Source organism: Ambystoma mexicanum, chromosome 8 (assembly GCF_040938575.1).
Source record: "Ambystoma mexicanum isolate Mex_15411 chromosome 8, UKY_AmexF1_1, whole genome shotgun sequence".
Lineage (NCBI taxonomy): Eukaryota > Metazoa > Chordata > Amphibia > Caudata > Ambystomatidae > Ambystoma > Ambystoma mexicanum.
In genome coordinates, this window is record NC_090929.1 from 452,600,869 (window position 1) to 452,623,173 (window position 22,305).

At 48.6% G+C, this 22,305-nt stretch overlaps 1 protein-coding gene across 14 annotated transcripts in view; it reads left to right on the top strand.

Annotated features, from left to right (window-relative positions):
- RERE (arginine-glutamic acid dipeptide repeats) overlaps positions 1-22,305 on the top strand; it is a 2,107,422-nt gene that overhangs the window by 1,889,577 nt on the left and 195,540 nt on the right. For 10 of the 14 annotated variants that reach the window (XM_069610039.1, XM_069610046.1, XM_069610042.1 and 7 more), the window contains one exon: positions 12,714-13,437. In XM_069610039.1, coding sequence (XP_069466140.1) covers positions 12,714-13,437 — 724 coding nt within the window. The remainder of the gene's footprint in view (positions 1-12,713; positions 13,438-22,305) is intronic. The other 4 variants (XM_069610044.1, XM_069610048.1, XM_069610045.1 and 1 more) reach the window with 1 other exon arrangement.

A 22,305-nucleotide genomic window follows, 5' to 3' on the forward strand; every position in this document is an offset into this window, starting at 1 on the left:
GATTTTGTCGAGTTATGCTTCGTGGAGGAGTCCAGGAGTTTCTGCGTCCTACCCGAACATGGCCCAGGAGAAGGGAAGCTCGACGCCCGGATAACTGTTCAGGGTTTGCCCTGGATGCCAGCTGCAGAATCTGTTCAAGGAGGATGAGCATCCGAAATGTCTCTACTGCCTTCATGAGGACAAAACGCACGTGGAGAAGGACTGTGCGTTTTGCAGGAACATGTCGGAACGGACCATCAAGGACCGACACCTTCGTCTCTCCAACTGGATGGAAGGTAAGAGCCCGTCAGGTGAGAAGAAGAAGTCCGAGCGGTCTTCTAAGTCTGTGAGGGCGCCCCGGTGACGGGGGCCCAACAGAAGGCAAAGCACCGGGAGCGCCAAACGGTCGGGCTCCTCGGCTGCCAGGCAGGGCACATCCTCTCCAGCGCCATCAGCCACGAGCCAACGCTCTGGCTCAGGGAAGAGGAAGGCCGAGAACACAGCAAAGCTTCTGGAGAGGCCCTGGTTGAGCTCGAAGGATCCAGCCGAGGGGAGCGAGGCGGTGACCCTCCCCCCCCCCCCCCAAGGTGAAGGCCACAGGCCCACAGAAGGTGGTAAAGGCCTTGATTCACCCGGCGGCCCTGGCGCAGCCTGTGGAGGCTGCACCAGTGGAGGCGACCTCGGGGCCAAAGTCTTCCTGCCTCCGCGGAGGGGAGCCTCTTTCAGACCCATCGAAAAGACACCCGTGAAGACCCCGGCGGAAAAAGAGGGGGGGGGCAGTGGCCATTGTGGACACGGACACAGCATCCGAGGAGGAGCTGGTAGAAGTCTTAGAGGGCCTCGGCGAGGGCGTCGAATAGGCCCATTCCCACGGGAGGGATCCCGACGAAGGGGACAACGAGAGCGACGGCGGCACCGGCGAGGGTCCTAGTCACCCGTCGCTTCCGGAGCCGCAGGACAACTCAGTGGCCATTTTGTTGGCAATACAATCCGTATGTTCGGAGATAAGGACGAGATTGCCCTTACCACCGACGGAGGAACTGGAACCAGGCTCAACGGAGGAGCCAGAGCCAGGCCTGGCGGGAAGCCCCCCCAACCAAGAGAAGATGGATCCATCCAGTCCCGCCTTTTCAGCCCTCGCGGCCTACTCCACCTTTTCCCACGTCCCCCATCCCTGGGGATGACACGGGAACGGACACGGCCACGACGGGTACCGACGACGGCGGTGACGACGGGACGGAGCTCCCATCGCCCCCAGCCCGGGCCTCCCCGCCCGACGAGATCGGATCTTTCCATGCAGTGATCACCAGGGCATCCAAGCTTTTCCGGCTCTGCCCCGAAGAGAAGGAAGGTTTCCTTTACCAACGGCGCAAGGCCAAGAGGAAAACGGTCCTCGCCGTGCCTCTTCTGGATGACATCTGGGACGAGGGTCTCACCCTTCTCAAGAACCCGTCTACGACGCCTGCAAAGAGGGATCGGTGCGAGAAGTACTCGGTCCCCGATGCGGCCCCTTTGTGCCTTAGGGCACAACCGACCCCTGACTTGGTCGTCTCAGTGGTGGCCAAGAAGAAATTGGGGGGGCATCGACCTCAACGTCAACTTCCCCGCTGGACAGCGAAGGAAAGAAGCTGGACGCAATGGGACGAGTTATCACGTCGGCGTCAACAACGATTCAGGCGGCCAACGCCCTTGCGATCGTGGCCCGCTACGACAGGGAGTTATGGTACAAGATCGCCCCCCTGTTGGACTTCCTACCGGACGACAAGAGGGCCGAAGCCCTGGAGATCTTGCAAGAAGGCGAGGTGGCGTTGGACCACACCATAACGGTGGCAACGGACATTGCCGACACCGGTTTCCGCCAGCTAGGCAACAGCGTTTGCCTTAGACGAGGGTGGCTCAAGGCGACAGATTTCCGCCAGGACGTACAAGCCAAGGTTTTGGACATGCCGTTGGACGGGAACAATCTGTTTGGGAAAACTGTGGATGAGTCTCTCCAAGCCATCAAGGCGGACACAGAGACAGCTAAGGCCCTAGGTGTTCTCTGGCAACGAAGGCCATCCTTTCGGAGCACCGGAGGCAAGCGGGGTGCCTCCAAGGGATTCGGCGGTGGCTCCTCTACGCATCGCCATGCGGGCCGCTCCTCGTCGCAGGAAGCCTATAGAGTACGAGGCAAGTCGGGTGGACCCCGCCGTCGTCGCCAGGGAGGCCAAGGCGGCAAGGAGTCCTCCAAGCAAGATTGAACCGACCGTGGTGTCAGGCCCCCACCGAAGCACCCCGGTGGGAGGCCGGCTGACGAAGTTCGTCAGCGTATGGGAGTCCATCTCCACCGACCGTTGGGTGCTAGACGCCCTGGCCCAGGGGCACGCCCTCGAATTCCTAAAAAAGTGCCCCTGCATTCCACCCGTAGTCAGGAAGGAAAATCACATCCCTCAACTGCTATTGGAGGTAAGGGCGATGCTCAAAAAAGGTGCCATCGAGCTCGTCCCGAAGAGGCTCCGGGGCTCCGGCGTATACTCAAGGTACTTCCTCGTGAGAAAGAAGACAGGAGGATGGCGACACATCCTGGACCTGCGACGACTGAACAAGTACATCAAGGCACAGAAATTCCGGATGGTCACCCTCCAGCACGTGCTGGGACAGCTGGAGGAGGGCGATTTCCTGTCGTTGTTGGATTTGGAGGATGCATACTTTCACATCCTCATTTTAAAAGGACACCAAAAGTTTCTCAGGTTCGTGGTCCAAGGGCGGCACTACCAGTTCAAGGCCCTCCGTTCGGACTGAAATCGGCACCCAGGGCTTTCACCAAGTGCCTCTCTCCAGTGGCAGCGCGGCTGCGCCTACAGGGGATCCACGTCTACCCCTACCTGGACGAATGGCTCATCCGTGCAAGGACACGGGACCTCGCCGTGGAAAACACAGCGAAGACCGTCCAGCTACTCACGGACCTTGGGTTCTCCATCAACTTCCACAAGTCCCACCTGGTCCCCTCGTAAGTCGCAATGTTTCTGGAAGCCAAGCTTGACGCAGTGGCGCGTCTGGCCTCACCATCGGACAAAGGCCATCCTAGGCAAGGTGCAGCGTCTGCTGGCCACAGACGTGGCCAAGGTGAGGTCCATCAAGTCCCTCCTCGGGATGATGTCCTCTTGCATGTATCTCGTGCGCCTGTGCAGGCTTCGGATGCGCCCTCTACAGAAGTTCCTCGACGCCCGCTGGATACAAGCAACGGGCAGCTTCGAAGACGGGATCCCTCTGAACGAGACCTTCGGTCGAGCGATCCGGTGGTGGTGCACCCGCGCTCATCTGGCGGCAGGAACAGATTTTCAGATCCCCGCACACCAGGTGTCGGTGACGACCGATGCCTCCCTGGAGGGGTGGGGCGCGCACACCGGAGATCTCAACACGAGAGGCCTTTGGCTCCCGGAGGAGAAGCCGCTCCACATCAACACCCTGGAGCTCCGGGCAGTGTTCTGGGCCCTCGGGTCCTTTCTCCCGTCCTTCAAGGGCAAGGTAGTGAGGATCTTTACCGACAACACCACCACAATGTTTTACATCCGGAAGCAGGGCGGAACCAGGTCCCCAGCCCTATCCAAGGAAGCCCAAGATCTGTGACATGGGGCCGTTGCTAAAGGGAGGTTTCTTGTGCCCTTTCATCTGGCAGGGATAAAAAAACACCATCGCCGACTCACTCAGCAGAGAGCTGCGCTCGTGCCATGACTGGGAACTAAGCCAGGACCAAGTGGACCGACTCTTTCAGCGTAGCTGTTCGCGACGGCGATAAACTCCAAGTGCCAGAGGTTCGCCCGCAGGTTTCCCCAACCGAGGAGCATGGGTGATGCTTTCTCGTTCCCCTGGGACGGCCTGTTCCTATATGTGTTCCCTCCGTTGCCATTGCTGCTCCGACTCATCAACCAGCTCAAGAAGTCCCGGTGCAGAATGATCCTAGTCGCACCGGCGTGGCTGAGACAGATCTGGTTCCTGGACCTTCTGGACTTGTCAGCGGCCCCACCAGTCAAGCTGTCGACGGACGCAGATCTTCTCTCCAGGGAAGTAGGCAGCATTCTTCATCACGACCCAGAGTCGCTGAACTTGCAGGTCTGGCTCCTGCAGCACTAGAGTTTGGAGGGTACGATATCCCGGCCGACTGCAGAGAGGTTCTTGCGAAGTCCAGGGCATCCTCAACTCTCAAGTGCTACGGACATAAGTGGAAGAGGTTCTCTATCTGGTGCCGGGCACAGAAGATTAACCCTCTGCGGGTTACGGCCCCTCAAGTGTTGCCGTACCTACTGTCGCTAGCCAAAGCTGGACTATCTCACGCTTCAATCAAGATATACCTGGCAGCGATTTCCGGATACACCAGGACTACAGGGCAGTCATCCCTGTGGTCTCATCGCCTGGTTAAGGATTTTTTTAAAGGACTGTTTCGATCATTCACGCCGGTGAAGGCACCAGCCCCGGCGTGGGAGCTCAACGTGGTGCTGACCAGGCTCATGGGTCCGTCATTCGAGCTGTTGCATTCGGCCCCATTGAAGTTTCTGTCGTGGAAAACAGCGTTCCTGGTGGCCATCACCTCCGCACGACGCGTGGGAGAGATCCAGGCGCTATCCTTCAAGCCTCCATACCTGACCTTTCACGATACGAGGGTAGTGCTGAGGACGCACCCCTCTTTCATGCCCAAGATGCCATTGGACTTCCATCTCAACGAGCCCTTGGTGTTACCAGTCTTTTTCCTGTCGCCTTTGTCGCCAGCCGAGAGGACTTTACACTCGCTGGATGTAGCTAGAGCGCTGAAGTTCTACGTGGACTGAACAAAGAGTTTTCGGAGGACATCACAGCTGTTTGTGAACTTTGGACCTGTGAACCAAGGGAAGGCTCTCTTGAAGGCTTCCATTTCCAGATGGCTCTCCGGCTGCATCATGCACTGTCATCGGTTGGCAAACCGACCGTTGCCCCGCCGCCTGAGAGCCCATTCGACCAGGGCTATCGCTGCTACCACAGCGTTCTTGTCTGGTGTGCCACTGCTGGACATCTGCAGGGCTGCTACGTGGAGGTCAACGCACACCTTCACGAGATTCTACTGCGTCGACTGGGATTCCAGGGAGGAGTCCAGGGTCGGCCAAGCAGTGCTGCGCAACCTATTTGCTTAAGGTGAGCCTGGCGAGGAGGTAAGAAATGCTTAATGTTGAGTTTTTATGTAATGCTTAATGTTGAGCCTTTGCCACCTCCCGTGGTTGTGCATGTGTGTACTGCCAGACCCCATGCTGGAGAAGGAACAAGTTACTTACCTATAACTGTTGTTCTCCAGCATGGGTCTGGCATGGATTCACATGCAAACCCTCCCTCCTACCCCTCTGCGGCTCTTCACTTGGTCATACTGCCACTTTACGTGCTACCAAATCTGAGGATGGCTGCCAGAGGGGGGGCTTAGGGAGAGGGCAGTCATTGGCTGGGAGCAGTATGACCCAGAGACCAGTGATTGGTTACTACTGAGAAAGACAGATCAGAAACGAAAATGATACTGATGTTTTCTTTACCGAGGATTCCCGGCCTGACGACAGGGAATATTCATGAACATGTGAATCCATGCCAGACCCATGCTGGAGAACAACAGTTACAGGTAAGTAACTTGTTCGCTCCCCCCTACCTTGCAGAGAGAATTGTGAAAAGAACATCAACCCGCCCTACAAGAGCTGCCAATTTCTATTGCTTGCAGATACTGAGATTCAGGCTGAAAAAAACAGGCAGCAGCAGTTTCCCGGTTAAGGCGGCCCAGTACTGGATGTGGTACCCAGACCTTCTGGATCTGACCCTCTGCCCACCTCTTGCTTTGCCTCGTCACCCGAATCTCCTGACCCAGTTGGAAGGCTGGGTACTTCACCCAAACCCGGAATCCCTCAACCTACATGCGTGGCTCTTGAGAGGATGAGGTATGATGACTGGGACCTCTCTGAGGAGGTACTGGATTTGTTGCTGGCTGCACGCAGACCGTCTACAAGATCCCTGTATGTGGGCAAGTGGCTAAGATTTGAGGCGTGGTGCAGGGAACGGGAAATTAACCCTATCTCTTGCCCCGCCACTAAAATGATGGAGTTCCTTCTGTCACTGGCCTCGGCAGGCCTTCAGGTCACCACAGTCAAAGGATTATTGGGTAGCCTTATTTTGTGTTCGAGTTCCCCTAGTAATGGATCCTTTTTTACGATCCCGGTTATGGCCCAATTCATGAAGGGCCTTGTGAACAAGTTTCCTCTAACTCCCTTTGGTGTCCCAGATTGGGATCTAAACCTGGTTTTGACCTTATTGATGGCGGCTCCCTTTGAGCCTATGTATTTCTGTTCTTTGCGGCGGCTCACCATAAAGACAGCCTTCCTGGTTGCGATTATGTTCGCTAGCCGGGTCGGCGAATTGCAGTCCCTTTGTTGCAATCCCCCGTTTTTGCAGTTCTTTCGTGAGGTCTTGCTTAAAGTAAGACCAGGGTTTCTGCCCAAAAGTGATATGAGATCCACCTGTCACAGGTCATACACCTAACAGTCTTTTACCCTCCACCGCACCCTTCTAAGGAAGAGGAGTAATTCCATCGATTGTATCGCAAGAGGGCCTTGGGTTTTTTACGTTGCGAGGACGTCAGAGTTTCGTAAATCTGATCAGCTCTTTGATTCCTACTCTGGATGGAAAAGGCCTGGCTGTAACCAAGCAAACACTTTCCCGGTGGATTATATTGTGCATTTCGGAGGGCTATCAGTATGCAGGTAGCAAACTGCCTTCTGGCATCATGGCACACTCGACCAGATTGGTCTCTGCATCCATGGGCTTACAAAGGGGGGCGTCCCAGTAAGGGAAATTCACTGTGCAGCAACATGGTCCTCTTTTGGGGAGTATTTGCAGTTTAGTGCTAAATTCCTACCCCCCTTAGAGATCTCACAGCTCTTTCGCTGAACTTTGGGACTTTGTACTTTTAACTCTGTGTTTTCTTTGTTTCTTTTGGTTGTGGAGTCTAACAAAATCCATAGGCATCATTGTTTACATTGTCTCACAGCACCTCCAGTGCAGTGGCACAGTCTTTCAGATTTCCCAAAGGTTTAAATACCTTCTCTTGGATAAACTACTGTTTCCAAGAGCAGTAAAGTGAAATTGACTTTACTTAGGTTTGTAACTTTCTAGACCCAGCACACACTATCTTACAATAGGGTGCTGGAGGGGTTAGTTCGTATCCCCTTAGTCTAGCATCTCGTGTAACAATTTTGTTAGACTTTCCTCAATGAATGGCTGGTGGCAGTGGTTTACTTTTAACTTCCGAGGTGTGCTTTTACCGCGGGCTGCGTTCGGCGCTGCAGTAAAGCACCCAACGCTGCAATTTTTGTCAAAATGGCCCCATTCTTCTTTTTTCCCCATTTCTTTATGTAAATGTCCTTCTTGAGATTTACTCTGTGCGCCAAACCAGGTTTGGTCCCTTTGTTCGTTTTGTCTTTGGCGGGATTCACAAGTGAATCCGGCCTCTGGCTCCAGGGTGTCTGGCGGGGGCAGGAATAGAGGGATGTGCCCGAAACTCCCTGTACTTAATCTCCTAAGGGACAGGAATGCACTCTTAGGCGATTGGCCGGCTGGCTGTCCGGCAAGAACAGCCACACTGCTGGGTGACTGACAGCTAGGCTGGAATGAATGGGAGAAACCTGCATAAAAGGTGATGCTTTTTTGTTTGGTAGGCAGAGCCGACCACTGGACAAAGGAATCGCAAGAAGAACTTGGAAGAGACGCCTGCTGCAACTCCTGGACCGTTAGTTTGCCCGGTGAAGCCCTGCTGCTGTGCTAAAGCTCCGAATTCGTAAGGACGACTTCTCCCTTTTGATTTGGTGGGAACAATCAACTCCAAAGTAAGCCACCTGGATATCCTCTCGAAGCTGGTTGAATTTCCACTGCAGTCGCTGCTGGAACTGAATAGCCTGGGAGAGGAACACCAGATCGTGTGCATTGCTTTTAAGCTGGCCAAGCGCTCCAGGAAGATCCTTTGGACTCCCAGGAAGCAGGACTGACCGAGCCTGAGCCACCTCAACAGAGTGCTGGACCCCAGATGCAAGGAAAGCCGATCTCGACAGCCAGGAACCGCAGTGTTGCTATTTTCGGTACACGCGAGGAGCTGAAACACCGAAGTGCCACTTGTTTGAAGATTGCCGGTTGCCGTTGGTGACGGTCCCATTGCAGTGCAGGAGTCGCCAGAAGTCCTCCCTCTTGTCTCCACGACTGAGGCAGAGGAACACCAGGATCTGCAGAGCTGCACAGGAACAGAAGCCATCTGCTGCACTTTTCTTCAACCTAAAGGTACTGTACAGTCTAAGAGAACTTACTTCTTGTTGTGCCACCTTGCTTGATCTCAGTTGAGACTTGTCTCGGTTGCTCTGGTAGTTGCTTGCATCTTCTACTACTCACAGGTCTAACTGCCTGTGGCCCTACCTTTGATTCTACTTTTGCTACAAAGATTTCTAAAACACTGTGCAAGACTTTTACTTACCTGCAGGAAGTGCTTCAGTTCACCTTGATGTTTGCTAACTTAACATTGGCTCCCTGAAGGACTCTTCTCTCCTCTGCTGATGTGTTTTGCCTTCCTTCCAGGATAGGGTTAACTAACTTTGCATTGTGTTTTTCTTTTTTTTTTAAGCACTTGCCTGGTTAAAAATAAATCTCTGAAACAACCGATTTACTTTGGTAGTCCTCTCATATATTCTAAATGCAACAGTGATATATTTATGTCCACAACACCCTAGCTATTGAACTCACCTGAGGGTGTAGATAGTGTCTGTGAACCATCCCAAAGGGGTATTTGCTGATTTAGAAAATAAGAGTGTGTATTTTTCAAGTGTATTTGTGTGTTGCTTTATATTGCTCCCTTCTGAATGCTTATTCGAACTGAATGTTAAAATACATTAATAATTGTTTAATCAAGAAACCTTGTGTGTAAGAGTTTATTTGGATACTTGTCACAGTGAATCTGTGTAACTCCCCTTCAGCTCACATTGACCCCTCTTGAGATCAGCCTGGCTACTGGACCACACTACCAACCTGTGTAGTACAGACTTGTACCAAAGGTTGGGTTCCTATGGCCAGGAGGTCACGGTTGTTGTTAGTGCACCCAAAGGGTACTGCATACAATCTTGCCTAACGTCCTCGCTCCACATTTTTACCAGATACTACAATCTGTATGTCGCCTGTGGGGCCAACGTGTGTTTTGGCAGGGCAGTGCTACAAATTCTGCTACTGTGTACTTTGTGCCCGCCTCCATTGTCCTACTGCTTGGGGAGTCTATCAGATGAGGAATGTGTGGGAGAAAGGCAATCCATTGAAGGAGAAATTACTTCACGTAATTTTCTTTCTATGGATTCTTCTCCCACAGATTCCTCCTCTCCCTCCCATCCATCCCACTCAGAAAGGTTTGGCACTTTGGGTGTGTCTATCTTAGGGAGTGGGCACCTGGCGATGTTCCTGGGGTGACTGTTTTCTGTCTTCAAGCCGCATGTTCTCTCAATCTAAAAAGAAATGTTTTAAAACATGGGATTTTTTTATGTGGACGTTTCCACAGAGCTTTTTCATCCCGTCGGGATGTTAGCCTCTTGTTGGCTGTTTAGCTTTTTCTCTCACTGTTTTCCTCTGCAGCGGTCGAGCTCGGGAGGGTTGGGGAGGGTTGGGGAGGGTTGGGGGTGATTGGGGGGGTCTGAGGTATGGGGCGCAGTGACGTGGTATATATACAACGCCCATCGTCCCGCCTGGAACCGACAATCGAGCACCGACCAAGACGGATCGACTTTCTAGTCATAGTCCACTAAGCCCCCTGACGAAGATTTTCTAAGCAGTAGAGCTGGATGAGGATATCTTATCAGATGAGGAATCTGCTGGAGAAGAATCCATCGAAAGAACATTACTGCAAGTAATTTCTCCTTTTACCTTTTTTGATTACTTGTGCACTTTTGCATTTCAATACAAATGGCTACTAAATGTGGCTAGCACCCTAAAATGGCTGTGCCACAAGGCTTTGTCCTTGTTCTTTGGCCATATTGGTTTTCAATCTTTTTCCTGGCTTCTAAGATCAAGAAATGTCTTCTGTGGAATCACCTTTCCCAGGGAAAGCAGAGGCTTTCATGGCCTAAGGGGTTGTTTGTGTGTTGCCAAAGTAGGGGTTGCGACTGTCTAGTCCCAATCCACATCTCTATTGCCCGAACTTCTGTTGCTGTGGCCGAGGGCTATCCATGATTGGATAGCCTCTACCTGTTAGAAAGCTGCAGATGTTTACCATTGGTGGGCTTGGGCATGCTCCCCGCCCAAATCTTAGATAAAAGGAAGGCTCCTGCAGCAATTCGACAGATCGTTGGGAAAGTGCAGCACACTGACGACCCTTGAAGCTGGCAGACTACACTTGCTAGATGGGTTGTTAGGTGTACAGGGCTTTGTTACACTTGGGTACATAAAACACTGCCATTCACGCCAAGCGTCACTCCACTCACAGAACAGGTGCAAGACCGTTTTTTATTGCAAATGTACCATTGAAAGACATTTGAAATGAAGCAAAGTCCACACGTTCACTTGACACTACTGTGTGGCTGCACATGTAAGAGCGGATCCACTTGTTGGATAAGCTGCCCATCAACATATTTTATTACCATACCCTCCGCTCCTTCCATAAATGCTTGCTAGTCTATGAAATAAATGGGAATCTAAGCGGTATTACAAGCCGCAGAAGCAAACATTATTTACCCAGTAATCATCTTTGTGGCTTTTATCTGCTTAGAAGCATATACGCCTGCCCTGCCTCCCCACTCAGAAGCAACGGGACAGTGCTAAATACAGCAGCACACTGTGTCATGTCAGAAAAAAAATCAATCTGAGGATGTTGATGCATGAAAACCATGGGTCCCTGTACATGTATAATAGGAATAGTGTGACTGGAACTCCTTTACAATGCCCTTTTTTTTAAAATATGAAAAACAAGATGTAATATACTGAGGCAAACACTAGATGGGCCCTATGCAAATAATGTGATTCTAAGCAGATAGAAGCTACAGGAAAAGCTATTACTGGATATGTAATATTTGTTGCGTGTGTATGGGGGCTATAGTAACTTTTACTTTACATGCTTACATAAAGGCCTCATAAAATAGTATTTGTGTACTTCTGTGTTGCCTGATTTGAGTGCTGTGTTAAACTATTACACCACCCCCACATCTCGAGAAGCCTTATTGCTCAGTCTACGCTTAACTTGCTAGTTTGGTTTATACCAGAGTGTCAGTTACCCTGCCCACCAACTATGTTGGCCGCACATAACCCTTCACAAAGGTTGGTTTCGAAAATTAATTTTACCTTGAGGCAGGATGCAAGGCGAGTAACGTCTCAAGACAAGATTCCAGAGGAATGAACATTTAGCCCTGTCCACCAATTCACAGCCATGCACCTTTCAAATTGTTGTCTCTCCAACCGAATGGTCTGCCAAACGCCATTTACTTCGGCACACTCACAGGTTGGGATTGAGTGGCTAGGATTTAGTCATTTTGGTTACACCTGTCAGTTACATTGTTCCACAGCTATGTTGGCCACTCAGAACCCTCCCCAATGGCTGGTTTTAAAAAATCCATTTTAACTGGAGGCACAGGGTATATGATGTCTGCACACAGTAAAATGCTACAGGAGGGTGTAGTTGGATGTAAATGTTCTGCTGCTCCAGTAGCTACCAATAATCTACTCCCCAATACACCTTCTGAGAGAGGGGACTCAGCCAGGAACCAAATGGGGTGCTTTAGGGGCAACCCTGCCCAGGTAGCCATATGGGGCTACTAAGGGCAACAGATCATAAATGGGTTGCAGCTGCAGGAGTACCTTTAGTAGAAGTCCCACTCTGACAGCAGAAAAATGTTTGAAAAACCAGAAAACAGTAACATATTTGAGGGAATATTCCAGTTTGCAAATGGGAACCCAAAGTGTAATTCTGACCCAACACTCTTGGTCATAAACTGGGATTTCATTTCCTTTTGGCTTGCTAGTCTTTTTTCTTGTACATTTGCTTCTCATTTTGTGTTGGCTATTGACATTCATAACATCTGTTCTTTTGACATGGTTTTCTTCCCTTAATGTGTGCATTATCCTCGCATTGCTTTTTGTCTGCCCACTCTTCTCATTTTGCTCCTGTCTGGTGGCTTTAATGTTATGATATTATCTTTTCTTGCCTTATTTCTGCCAACCACATTGCATCTTTTCTTTTCCGGGTGTGCATAGTATTTTCAACCTTTCTTGTGGGATTGTCAGCTTTAAGGTACTATAGTTTGTGTAGCACATTCCCAACAAGCCACGATTAATTAGCCACACAATGAAGTAACGTGAATGTCTGTTAGCCACAGTCTAATGCAGGGGTCTTCTGCCTTAGGCTCTCTACGTGGTTTGGACTACCACTACAATAAGCCCTAGCTACGATAGCCACTGGTAGAAGGAGCTTGGGAAGTGATGGCCCTAAACACATGGAGAGCCACAGTTTGCAGACTCAGGGTCTAATATCATTGATCTTGCACAATCGGTAATAAGAATGTAAGCTTTTCAGTAAGATTTATCAACATTCCTGTGTGGCTTTTCAGTATTTTGTTAATAGGCACATACAAAGTGTCAACACCACCGTGATATATTAAGGTGTGTGTGAACATTGTACCTTAACCAGCTGAGCACTGAGTCCCTGCCCTACACACTCATGAGATTTCTCTTTTCCTCCACAGCAGAAAGCATCCAGCTCCTCTCATGAAGGACGTCTTGGAGACGGGCAGCACGGGACGCCAGCACACATCAGACCTTCATTTGAACCACCTCCAACTACCATTGCTGCTGTCCCACCCTATATCGGACCAGATACCCCTGCCTTACGGACGCTGAGCGAGTACGCTCGTCCCCACGTCATGTCGCCTACCAACCGAAACCATCCTTTCTTTGTTTCACTAAACCCAAACGATCCTCTCCTGGCTTATCACATGCCTGGTCTCTACAACATGGACCCTAATATGAGGGAGCGAGAGCTGAGGGAGCGAGAGCTGAGGGAACGAGAGCTGAGGGAGCGAGAGCTGAGGGAGCGAATGAAGCCTGGCTTCGAGGTGAAACCACCAGAGTTGGACCAACTCCATCCTTCAGCCAACCCTATGGAACACTTCGCCCGGCATGGAGCGCTCGCCATGGCCCCATCCCCAGGTCATCATCCATTTGCTTCCTTCCATCCGGGTTTGAACCCCTTGGAGCGGGAAAGACTCACACTGGCAGGCCCCCAGCTGCGGCCAGATATGAGCTATCCCGAGAGACTGGCGGCTGAGCGGATCCATGCCGAGCGGATGGCTTCGCTGTCCAATGATCCGTTGGCACGGCTACAGATGTTCAACGTAACGCCTCATCATCACCAGCACTCGCACATACACTCGCACCTACACTTGCACCAGCAGGACCCTCTTCACCAAGGTGAGCTCTCAACTGCTCATGTGCAGAGCAGTTGAAAAGGGTGGTTCGGTCTGCCCTTGCTCCGGCCTTGGGCAGCACAGTTGTGTTATGGTGCCTGCACTGCCCATGTTTGACAGTGTCACTTCTATAGCAGTAAGCTTAACATGAGGTCTTGCATCAGGCTGCATGTATGGTCCACTCACTTGTCTGTCATCGTGCCTTTGGGGTCTCTCTAAATGACTTCTGTCTCCCTAATTTCTCAGCCAAGCCAGGTCATGTGCCTGGGAAGAGGGTTTACCCTATGCTTTGTACGAAATACTTTAATGGATAATTTAATTTGGGTGGTGGACTGGAGTTGACTTTATAATAATAATAATGTATGGTTATATTATTTGTAGGATATCATTTTGTAAGTGTGAGTGTGTCACTGAGTAAGTTTAAGTAAGTGTGAGTAAGCGAGTGTGAGTGACTTTGAGAGTGTAAGTGGGTGAGTAAGAGAGTGCGAGTTACTAAATGCAAGTGTGTCAGTAAGTGTGGATAAGTGAGAGTGCGTGAGTGAGCGTGCAGGTTAGTCACCAAGTTAGTACAATACGTTCTCAATGTTAAAGTGACCGAGCAATCCAGGTTCACTCTTTGAAAGGGAAGGGCTTTCATCAAGCAATTAGTCTTACAAGGCGATAAACAATATATACTGAAAATATATATTTACTTTTTATTATAAGTAATATATTATGTAATCACATTTCAAGTAAGAACTTTCGGATTCAACACTGTATATGTAGGAAAAACAAATAAAGGGTTGCAACAAGACCCAGCACATAAACCATTGAAAAAAGGCAAGTGCTGTTAAGAAAAATATCTATTTTTTGAGGTTCAGTAGCAGTGAATGGTAGTTATTTAGCAATAAAACCACTTAAGTCACTGAAAGGCATTAAACATACTATCATTACAATAAAGGGTCTACAAAAGCCAACTTTCACTATTACAACCAGTAAAGGCAGAAAGGCACAATCCAGTATGATACATCTATTTTGTAAGGAATATTAGTAGAGATAGGTAGTGATTTTTCACACTGAAATACTATACACATGAATGCTTTCAAAATACCATGATTGCTCTAAAAACTCTTGGACCGAAAGGGGGATAAATGCACAGCGGCAGTTCACAGGCAAGTGTTATTGTCGATTCAATTGAGTCTTAGAAGTTCCTGAAAGTGTACCATAAAGTTGAACCATAAAATCCCAATAGGTCTCTCATAGTTATAGTATAAAGTTAAGTATATTGCTATTTATGTCCCCTACTTGCTGAGATGGCTGTAATATCCAGCTGTAGAGTAATGGAAGACCTCCACTAGAGAGGCCCGGAGAAAAGTGGCTGCAGAGTGGGACTGTAGCCCACAGAAGGCAAACTGTTGTGATCAGGTGTTCACAAAAGCTATATTGCACCCATAGACAGTCGACTGGCAGACCGGACTAGCAGTTGCAATCAGGAGCAGTGACCCATTGCAATGGCTGAACTGCAAACTTCCCAAGAAATGTGCGAGTTTCGGAATCCGCATTTGGTCTAGATAGAAGATTGCTGTGATCTCTGGTCAGTGTGAGCAGAGGTCCTGATACAAATTGAGCTAGGTCAATACGATGTTGTCGAAGGAATGACTCCAGATAACCCATACAGCGAAGGCACACAGTGGCGCCTCACCAAGCAAGTCTCATGTGGTGAAGAAGTCTCAGCCAAGCCACCTGGAACATTCCCACTTTGACGAGCAGCTCAGCGATTCAAAAAGTCTCATGAAAGAGCAGAGATGTGGCGTATCAATAGCAAGCCACTCAGTTCACTCAATGCTGCAGAGTTGCTCCCACCCCATGTCCAGAAAATGCCACAAGCAGAGGAAGTCTTCTAGGATAGGAGAGCATGAGCACCGCACGCATGGAGTTTCCAGCATGCAATGCCAAAGGAAAGTATAAGAGTTTTGTTCAACATTTCTCCTAGCACGGGAGAATGAGTGTCATCCACAAAAAGACATGTCCTGCCAGAACAGCAGAGTCTGGATTCTCTGGATCGGCTCCTCTCCTGCATCGTTCCAGGTAATCATTTTCCCAAAACCGATGTTTTAAAAAACCTGGGTGCCCCTCATGATTGACAGAAACCCATGAGCACGAATAACCCTGACCACCAAACCCACAAGTGTGCACCATTTAAGTTTGGACAGTTATCCAATCGGGAATAGCCAGCTAAACTATATACATAGACATCCGCACATACATGTGGATTGATTTGTCTGGAGTTAAAGCCAGACAGTACTCTAAGGGTTGGGATAAGCTTTGTCCAGAGCCTATGTAGGCAGAACACAGAACACCCATTTTGGCAATTCAACAGAACGGTCACAAATAAAACGTGAGGGATTGTAGGACGTATAAAATGCATGGGTATACCAGTTGCCCCACCGTATGTCCTTTTTTTTTTTTTTTTTTTTTTTTTTGCTACTAACGCTGTAAAGGATACAGCATGGTGTCATCAAAATGTATTAACTGCCACCAGACTTTCTTGGTGATGGAACTCATCGAAAGACAAAACATTGTGCTCAAGGAGCACACCGACCCTGGTGGCCATATGGGTTACTGGCAGCACACCAAAATGGAGTTGCCAAACAGTTTCTAAAGTAGAGGTCCTGCTGACTGACCGCTGAATGCTCTCTCAGAAATGAATAATCCCTCTTCATAGAGACTAGCTGATCCGCAAGTTGAAAATTCTACTAAAAAGGATCAAAACAGGAAGTTATTGGACTTCAGCGAGGTAAAGTCATCTATTCTTGCTTCTTCCTGTTGGGAGAAAAAATACACAGTCCAATCCTGATAAAGCTTTTCAGCTGTGGGGGTCTGCATTGGAAGAACCCAGCACTGGAGGTATAGACCTTTCAAGAAGCCGAAAGACTGCAAAGATGCACAATCGCAAATGTAAGGGCTTTGTAGTCTTGTTGTGGGAGTGTACAAAGTGGTGTCCAAGCATCACAACTGGAGTGGTTGTTTCATTGTCAGGTGAGCAAGGTCAGCAACAGAAGGCATCAATCCGGGAGGAACTGATCAGAGTCCTGCTTGATGGTTCAGCAATGAGAAAAACGTCCAACTACAGCGACACAGCACCTGGTGAACAGGAAAAGACACTACCTAGCCAAACTCTATCAAGGTAGTGTGACTGAACGGTATGTCTTAGACATAAGAGAGTGTGGGGTTGGTGAAGGGAGAAGTAAAGTACTGTGTTGGGTCAGAAGGAGGAGATGGACCCATCATGTGCCATGTTCAACACTCTTTTATTTAAATAATAAAGAAAATGCCTCACTAAACCTATTCTATGGGTTACCCTACCTACCAAAACGGAACTAGGGTGTTAAGTCCAAACTTAAGTCTGTCCTCCATCAGAAACTAGCCTAAACTGAACCTACCATTATTACTACATAACAAAAGACCAAGAAATGACTCCCTTCTCCTGGGGATGCTTCTCAGCACAAGTCTCCTCCATATGACAATTTCAAATAGTCTCTTGCTATCCCTTAATATTTCCTTCAGTTCTTTCAATGCTTCTTCCCAGGCCCTTGTGTATTTGTTGCCTCTGTTTCTCTCCGAGATGTGTCGATAAAGTCTTGGTCTGACTCTTATTACTCTCACAATTTTGCCACTCACAGGAGCATATATAATTTATTATGAAGTAGTTCTTCTACTTTGCCAATCACTGAGACGGGTATGTCGGCCTCCTGGATGATCGTTTAACTTTTCATATATTTTTTCCAATCACTGTGACGAGGATGCAGGGTCCCCGAGTGATCTTCACTCTTTATACCTTGCTCCCCTGCTCGACCCTGCATCTGTATTGAAGGCGGTCTGCATCACTTGTGTCGGCCTTCTCTTTCTCTCCTCTATGGTCTCTCAGTATGATTCTCTGGTGTCTCTTGTGTCCCTTTTCCAACACGCTTTGCTCTTCTTTGGCAGTTTCGGCGATGGAAGAGTTATTCCTGCTGTTCCGTTCCATGCCACCACTTTCCATCTTTGGTCTGTTGCTCTGGTTCTCCTCCCATGTTCCCTTTGTATATTCATGACTCCCTAGTGATGACTACACACTCCTCACTAGAAGCTATCGCCTGCTCCTCCCCACACCCTTAGAAGGAACACTCCGTTCACAGCCTATGTTCAGGGACAGGCTTGAAAAGAGACATACATTATATGGAACTCAAGGCCATATTCTAGGCTCTCAAGTAATTTCTTCTCATTGGAGACATGACTGTGCTGATCCGTATAGACTGCATCACTTCTGTATACCAAAAATGAGACCAGGATCCCAACTCGGTGCCTCCTGGTATTCGGTCCCTGGGTGTGAGCTATTGTTCAGGGGATAGTGCTCACGGCGTGTACGTTCCATGAGACCTAAATACGAATATTAATGCAGACAAGCTAAGGAGGACAGTTCAGGCTATCTTTGGAGTTTCCTGGGGATACCAAAAAACAAGTGCCACCAATTCCCGTCCTGGGGCCATCAGGGGCGTTACTTATCAGATGCAATCCAGGTGGAGTGGAGCTGCAACAGTAGTCTATACTAGTTACCGTAGACACCCCTTATTCAGAGAGTGATTCATAAGTTCACATTGTCCATCATAATGGCTCCCCACGGGCTAGTCACAATATGATTTTCAGACCTAAAGCAGCTGACAGTTCAGGGTCCTATCTAGTATTGGCTTTCTCGGGACATGCTGTCACAGAAGTGAGGACCTATGCAAAACCAGAAGGTGATGGCTGGAAAGTTTTAAATCTGTCAATGCCGCAGGCACGGCTGTTAGAAAGGATTTCTGAACTCTGCTCTTGTGAACAGATGTTCAGGAGGCCACCCTTGTTTAGTGAAAAAGGGAACACTTCTGCGTATTTAGCCCAGACAATTCAAGGTAGCTTGGAGAGCAGTCAAGGCAAAGTCTCACCAATAGTGGGGGTGATCTGAGGTCTTGTACGAGCACACACAGTAGGACGACAAGAATTACCCTTAGACGCTAGTATATCAAAAATATACAATTTATTAGGCCCAGAACAAACTCAAGTGAATAATGAACACCACTGTAATACTACTACTTAAACACACACTATGTAAAATATATAAAATCACATTTTGGTCAGTGCAATAAAGTGCCGATTCCTGCCAAAACCTGTGAAGTCCAGCCCTACGAAGAGTGGAGCCTTGTGCTCAATGTAATGTTTGTGCGTAAAAGCGCTCGTCGATGCGTAAAGCTCACAAAGGACAAACTTCAATAGGAAGGAAAATTTAGAAGAGCACACTGGCGTGTGAGGAATTTGGTTCCAAGAGTCTGTGGCAGGTATGCTGCGGAGAACAAAGCTGTCGCCAACTTTGAGACGACTATAGGAAACAAGAGCCACACAAATCGAGGCAAGGACCACAAAGGATCCTTTGTGTGTGAAAACGGTATGGATGAACTAGGGGCCACCGGTAAGTGGTATGATTACTCACCGCCCTTAGCTCACTCCAGGTTCAAACTTGGCAGGTTTGAAGAAGGTCGCCTGTACTACGAAATCCCCTCTTTGACTCTGCTTCAAAGTGCACAAGCGATGCCGGTGCAGATGTGATTCCGGTTTACATCAGGGGCTGCATCCCTCGTCCCAAAATGCAGGACAAAGAAAGATGCAGCTGGTCTCAGGACACTTGAAGAAAGGTGGGAAAGTCGCCAGCAGCGACTGCCACTGTTGCACGAGCACCCAACTCTCGCTTCTCTCTCACGGCCCAAAGCGGTAGGGACGAGATTTGGCAAGAAGAGGTTTTGCAGTGCAAACGAAGGTTCTCCCAAAGCTCGAGCCGAAACTCGATGCAGCAACGCTCCAGCACTGGTGCCACAGTACAAGCTGGTCAGTCCACTGGAGGGCCCAGGGACACTTCCGAGAAGGCTTGTTTGCAGGGCACCAACGAGGCGTAGAAAGTGATTGGTACCACCACTCAAAAGGCTTGAAGCGCCTTTGCAGGTCTTTCAGAGATCGAGCACGAAGCAGGGCTCTACTGGGACAGCAGTGCGCTCAGGGTGGCCAACTTTCTCGCCACGTTTCCAAATAGTCCTTGGATCGGCTTTGCTGCTCGGGATACTTGGCTCTGTGTTTAGGTCGATTCGGACCGAAGGGTGAACTGCTGGTCTACACTCAGAGCCCCTCCTTATATCCCAAAGTCCAGTGAGTGCTCGCGCCCAGCTAGCCAGTGAGAAGATCTGCTCCACTCATGCACGCCAGCAGTGGTCCAATCAAGGACGACTGTCTCTCTCATGCTCTCGTGCACACCAGACATCCTGGCACCAGTTGTGTGGATTGGGACCAGACAGTCCAGCCCACTTCCTGGGTACCCACACAAGTGACATGCATTAGCTCTTGAAAAGCCCTGGCTTTCGCTTGAGAATGCATGCCAAAATAAGGAATTCCGTGTCGCAAAGAGCAAGGGGAAGGCCCACTGACATTGGCCAAAGGAGAAGACTAAAGATCGGTGTCGAATCAAAATGGTCGGAAAAAAAAAGGTCGCATTTTTTTATTTATTTATATATATTTTTTTTTTTAAGTTTTGGTTGCTTAAAAATATTTTTAATAAAGAAAAGGGGGGGTTGGAGGGGAACAACCCCCCCCCCCCCCCCCCCATAAAAGAAAAAAAAATGCGACCTTTTTTTTTCCAACCATTTTACTTCGATCAAATGGTCATTCGACCATTTGGTTTTCGACCAAATGACTGGTAACCCTAAAGACCTCATGGCACAGCCATGACAGACACTAGACACAGTCATGAGCCAAGCGTGGTATGGCTTGGCAAAAGTGAATTAAAATACATGAAAAGCTAATGCTGCCACTAGTCTACTCCTAGGCACATTGTCCAGGTACCAAAAAATTAAGGGATGTCTAGGACCCGAAAACGCAAGAACCCCAGTGCGCGTGGTACTGTAATGTACTTTGCGCACTGAACTACAATTGCCAAAAGTAACAACAAAGTCATAAGACTAAGAGAAGCTGTTTCCCAGTACTGACTGTCAGAAGGACAAGTCAGTTTTCCCAGAAAGATGAGCGAAAGCCCGGTGGAGCGCAGCTGAAGGCTGTGATTCACTGGCACGGCAGGACAGGAGGCTGAAACAAAAGCAAAAAGTTGAGGGGTCCACAAATGTAGATGTAAAATAGCATAAGTGAAACTCTATCTAACAGTGGCCATCGCAAATATCTGACTGCATATTGTTTTGGTGCTGCTCTGAGGTCTTTGACAATGTGGTAGTCCTTTCTTCTTTGTGCCAGGGTCATCCAGCTATCTAGTGCCAGGAACTGTCTCACCAGAGCACAGAACTGCAGAATAGCTGGACCCAAATCCTGACTCAGTCACCTCTGCACCAGTAATCCCATGGGCCCCTTCCAATCGAACCAAGACACAGAGCATATGACCAAGTTATTTCAGGAGCTGCAAATGTAGGTCGGAGTACCAGAGTGGTGAGTAAACATGCCTCAAAGTCCCTGCCTGACCGTGATCGGTGAAATTCTCCTGGGCTTCCCTTGAGGTGGTTGGCTTGGGAGAGGGTGTCCCCCAAGATTTTTACTTCCATTTTTCTACAACTTTGAGACACTTACAACTGCCTTTTGGCATTGCCACACTTGTTAAGACTCATTTAAAAAATCTTAGCCTTCTAAAAAGAGCTGCTTTGGGACTTGTGACTCACTAGGCACCACCTTTCTAGTTAGAGAAGGACTTTTAAAGACTAGTGTCTTATTCTTAAACTACTTTCTTTCTAGTTATCTGATCTGGTTATTGCTTACCTTGTTCTTTAGTCACTTGTTTTGCGACACCACGTTTACTAATATTGTTTTTACTGTGTTGAAAGGTGTTGGTGCACTCTAGTCAGGGAACTCCAAAGGTGAGTGTGTTTACAATAGTGGTGTATGTTTAGTGCAATACTTATCTGTGTTTAATTGCTTAGAGTTTGTAAACGCCTACATAAATGTATTTTTATATGTTCTACTTCACTTGTAATATTATGAGTGCTCCCTGTGTGTCTGACTCAACCCTTCACCAATCTCACATTGTCCTAGGTCAGAGCCTTGCTGCTCAGTCACACTACCCAGAATAAGGTTTGGCTAGAGATTTGTTTATTTTCCTGTTCACCAGAGTCTTGTGGCCTCTCGGAATCTGTCCACATGGCTGATTCTGAAAATCCATCTTAACAATTGGTGTTCAGTGATGAGGATAAGGTGATATGTACTCAGTGAAGGCTTACTGGAGTGATCATATGGTGCTTTGCAGAATGTATAACTTAAGAAGTCTTAGGCCTGTGAAGTGGTATTAATGCTACAGTTAAGGAAACATGCACTAAGTAGATTTTCTTAAACGGTTTTCTGTAAAAGGGTTACCTACTGCTGGTACTAAAGCAGAGTTGGTGCAGAGAATCATGAATCAACAGACTTCTCGAAACAGTCCTTTTGCCATGTCTAGTGAAATTGTTAGTGTAGGTCCCAGTGGTAGCATTCTGGTGACGCCTTTTCTTATGCAACTGGTGTCACTCTGAATACTGTTGATGCTGAAGCTATATGGGATTCTGAGAATGAAATGCTTAGGCTGAAAGAGATGTCTTTGAAGAACAAGTTTACTAAGATAAAGTCTGACAAAGTAGAGAAAGAGAAGAAATGTTTTTTTCAGATTGAGCTTGCAAGATTCATCAGGGGTCTAAACTCATCGGTTCCATGTGATAATGTTGGCGTGAAAGTCGCCAGGTAGGTGACCTTTTTTTTCCTTACCTCTAAAACTCTTTCCCCAAATATTCTAGGAGGGTTATAATTATATTTCTGATGCTTGTTAATCTGCTTAGAATCACATGGTGGGCATGTGATCCGACAT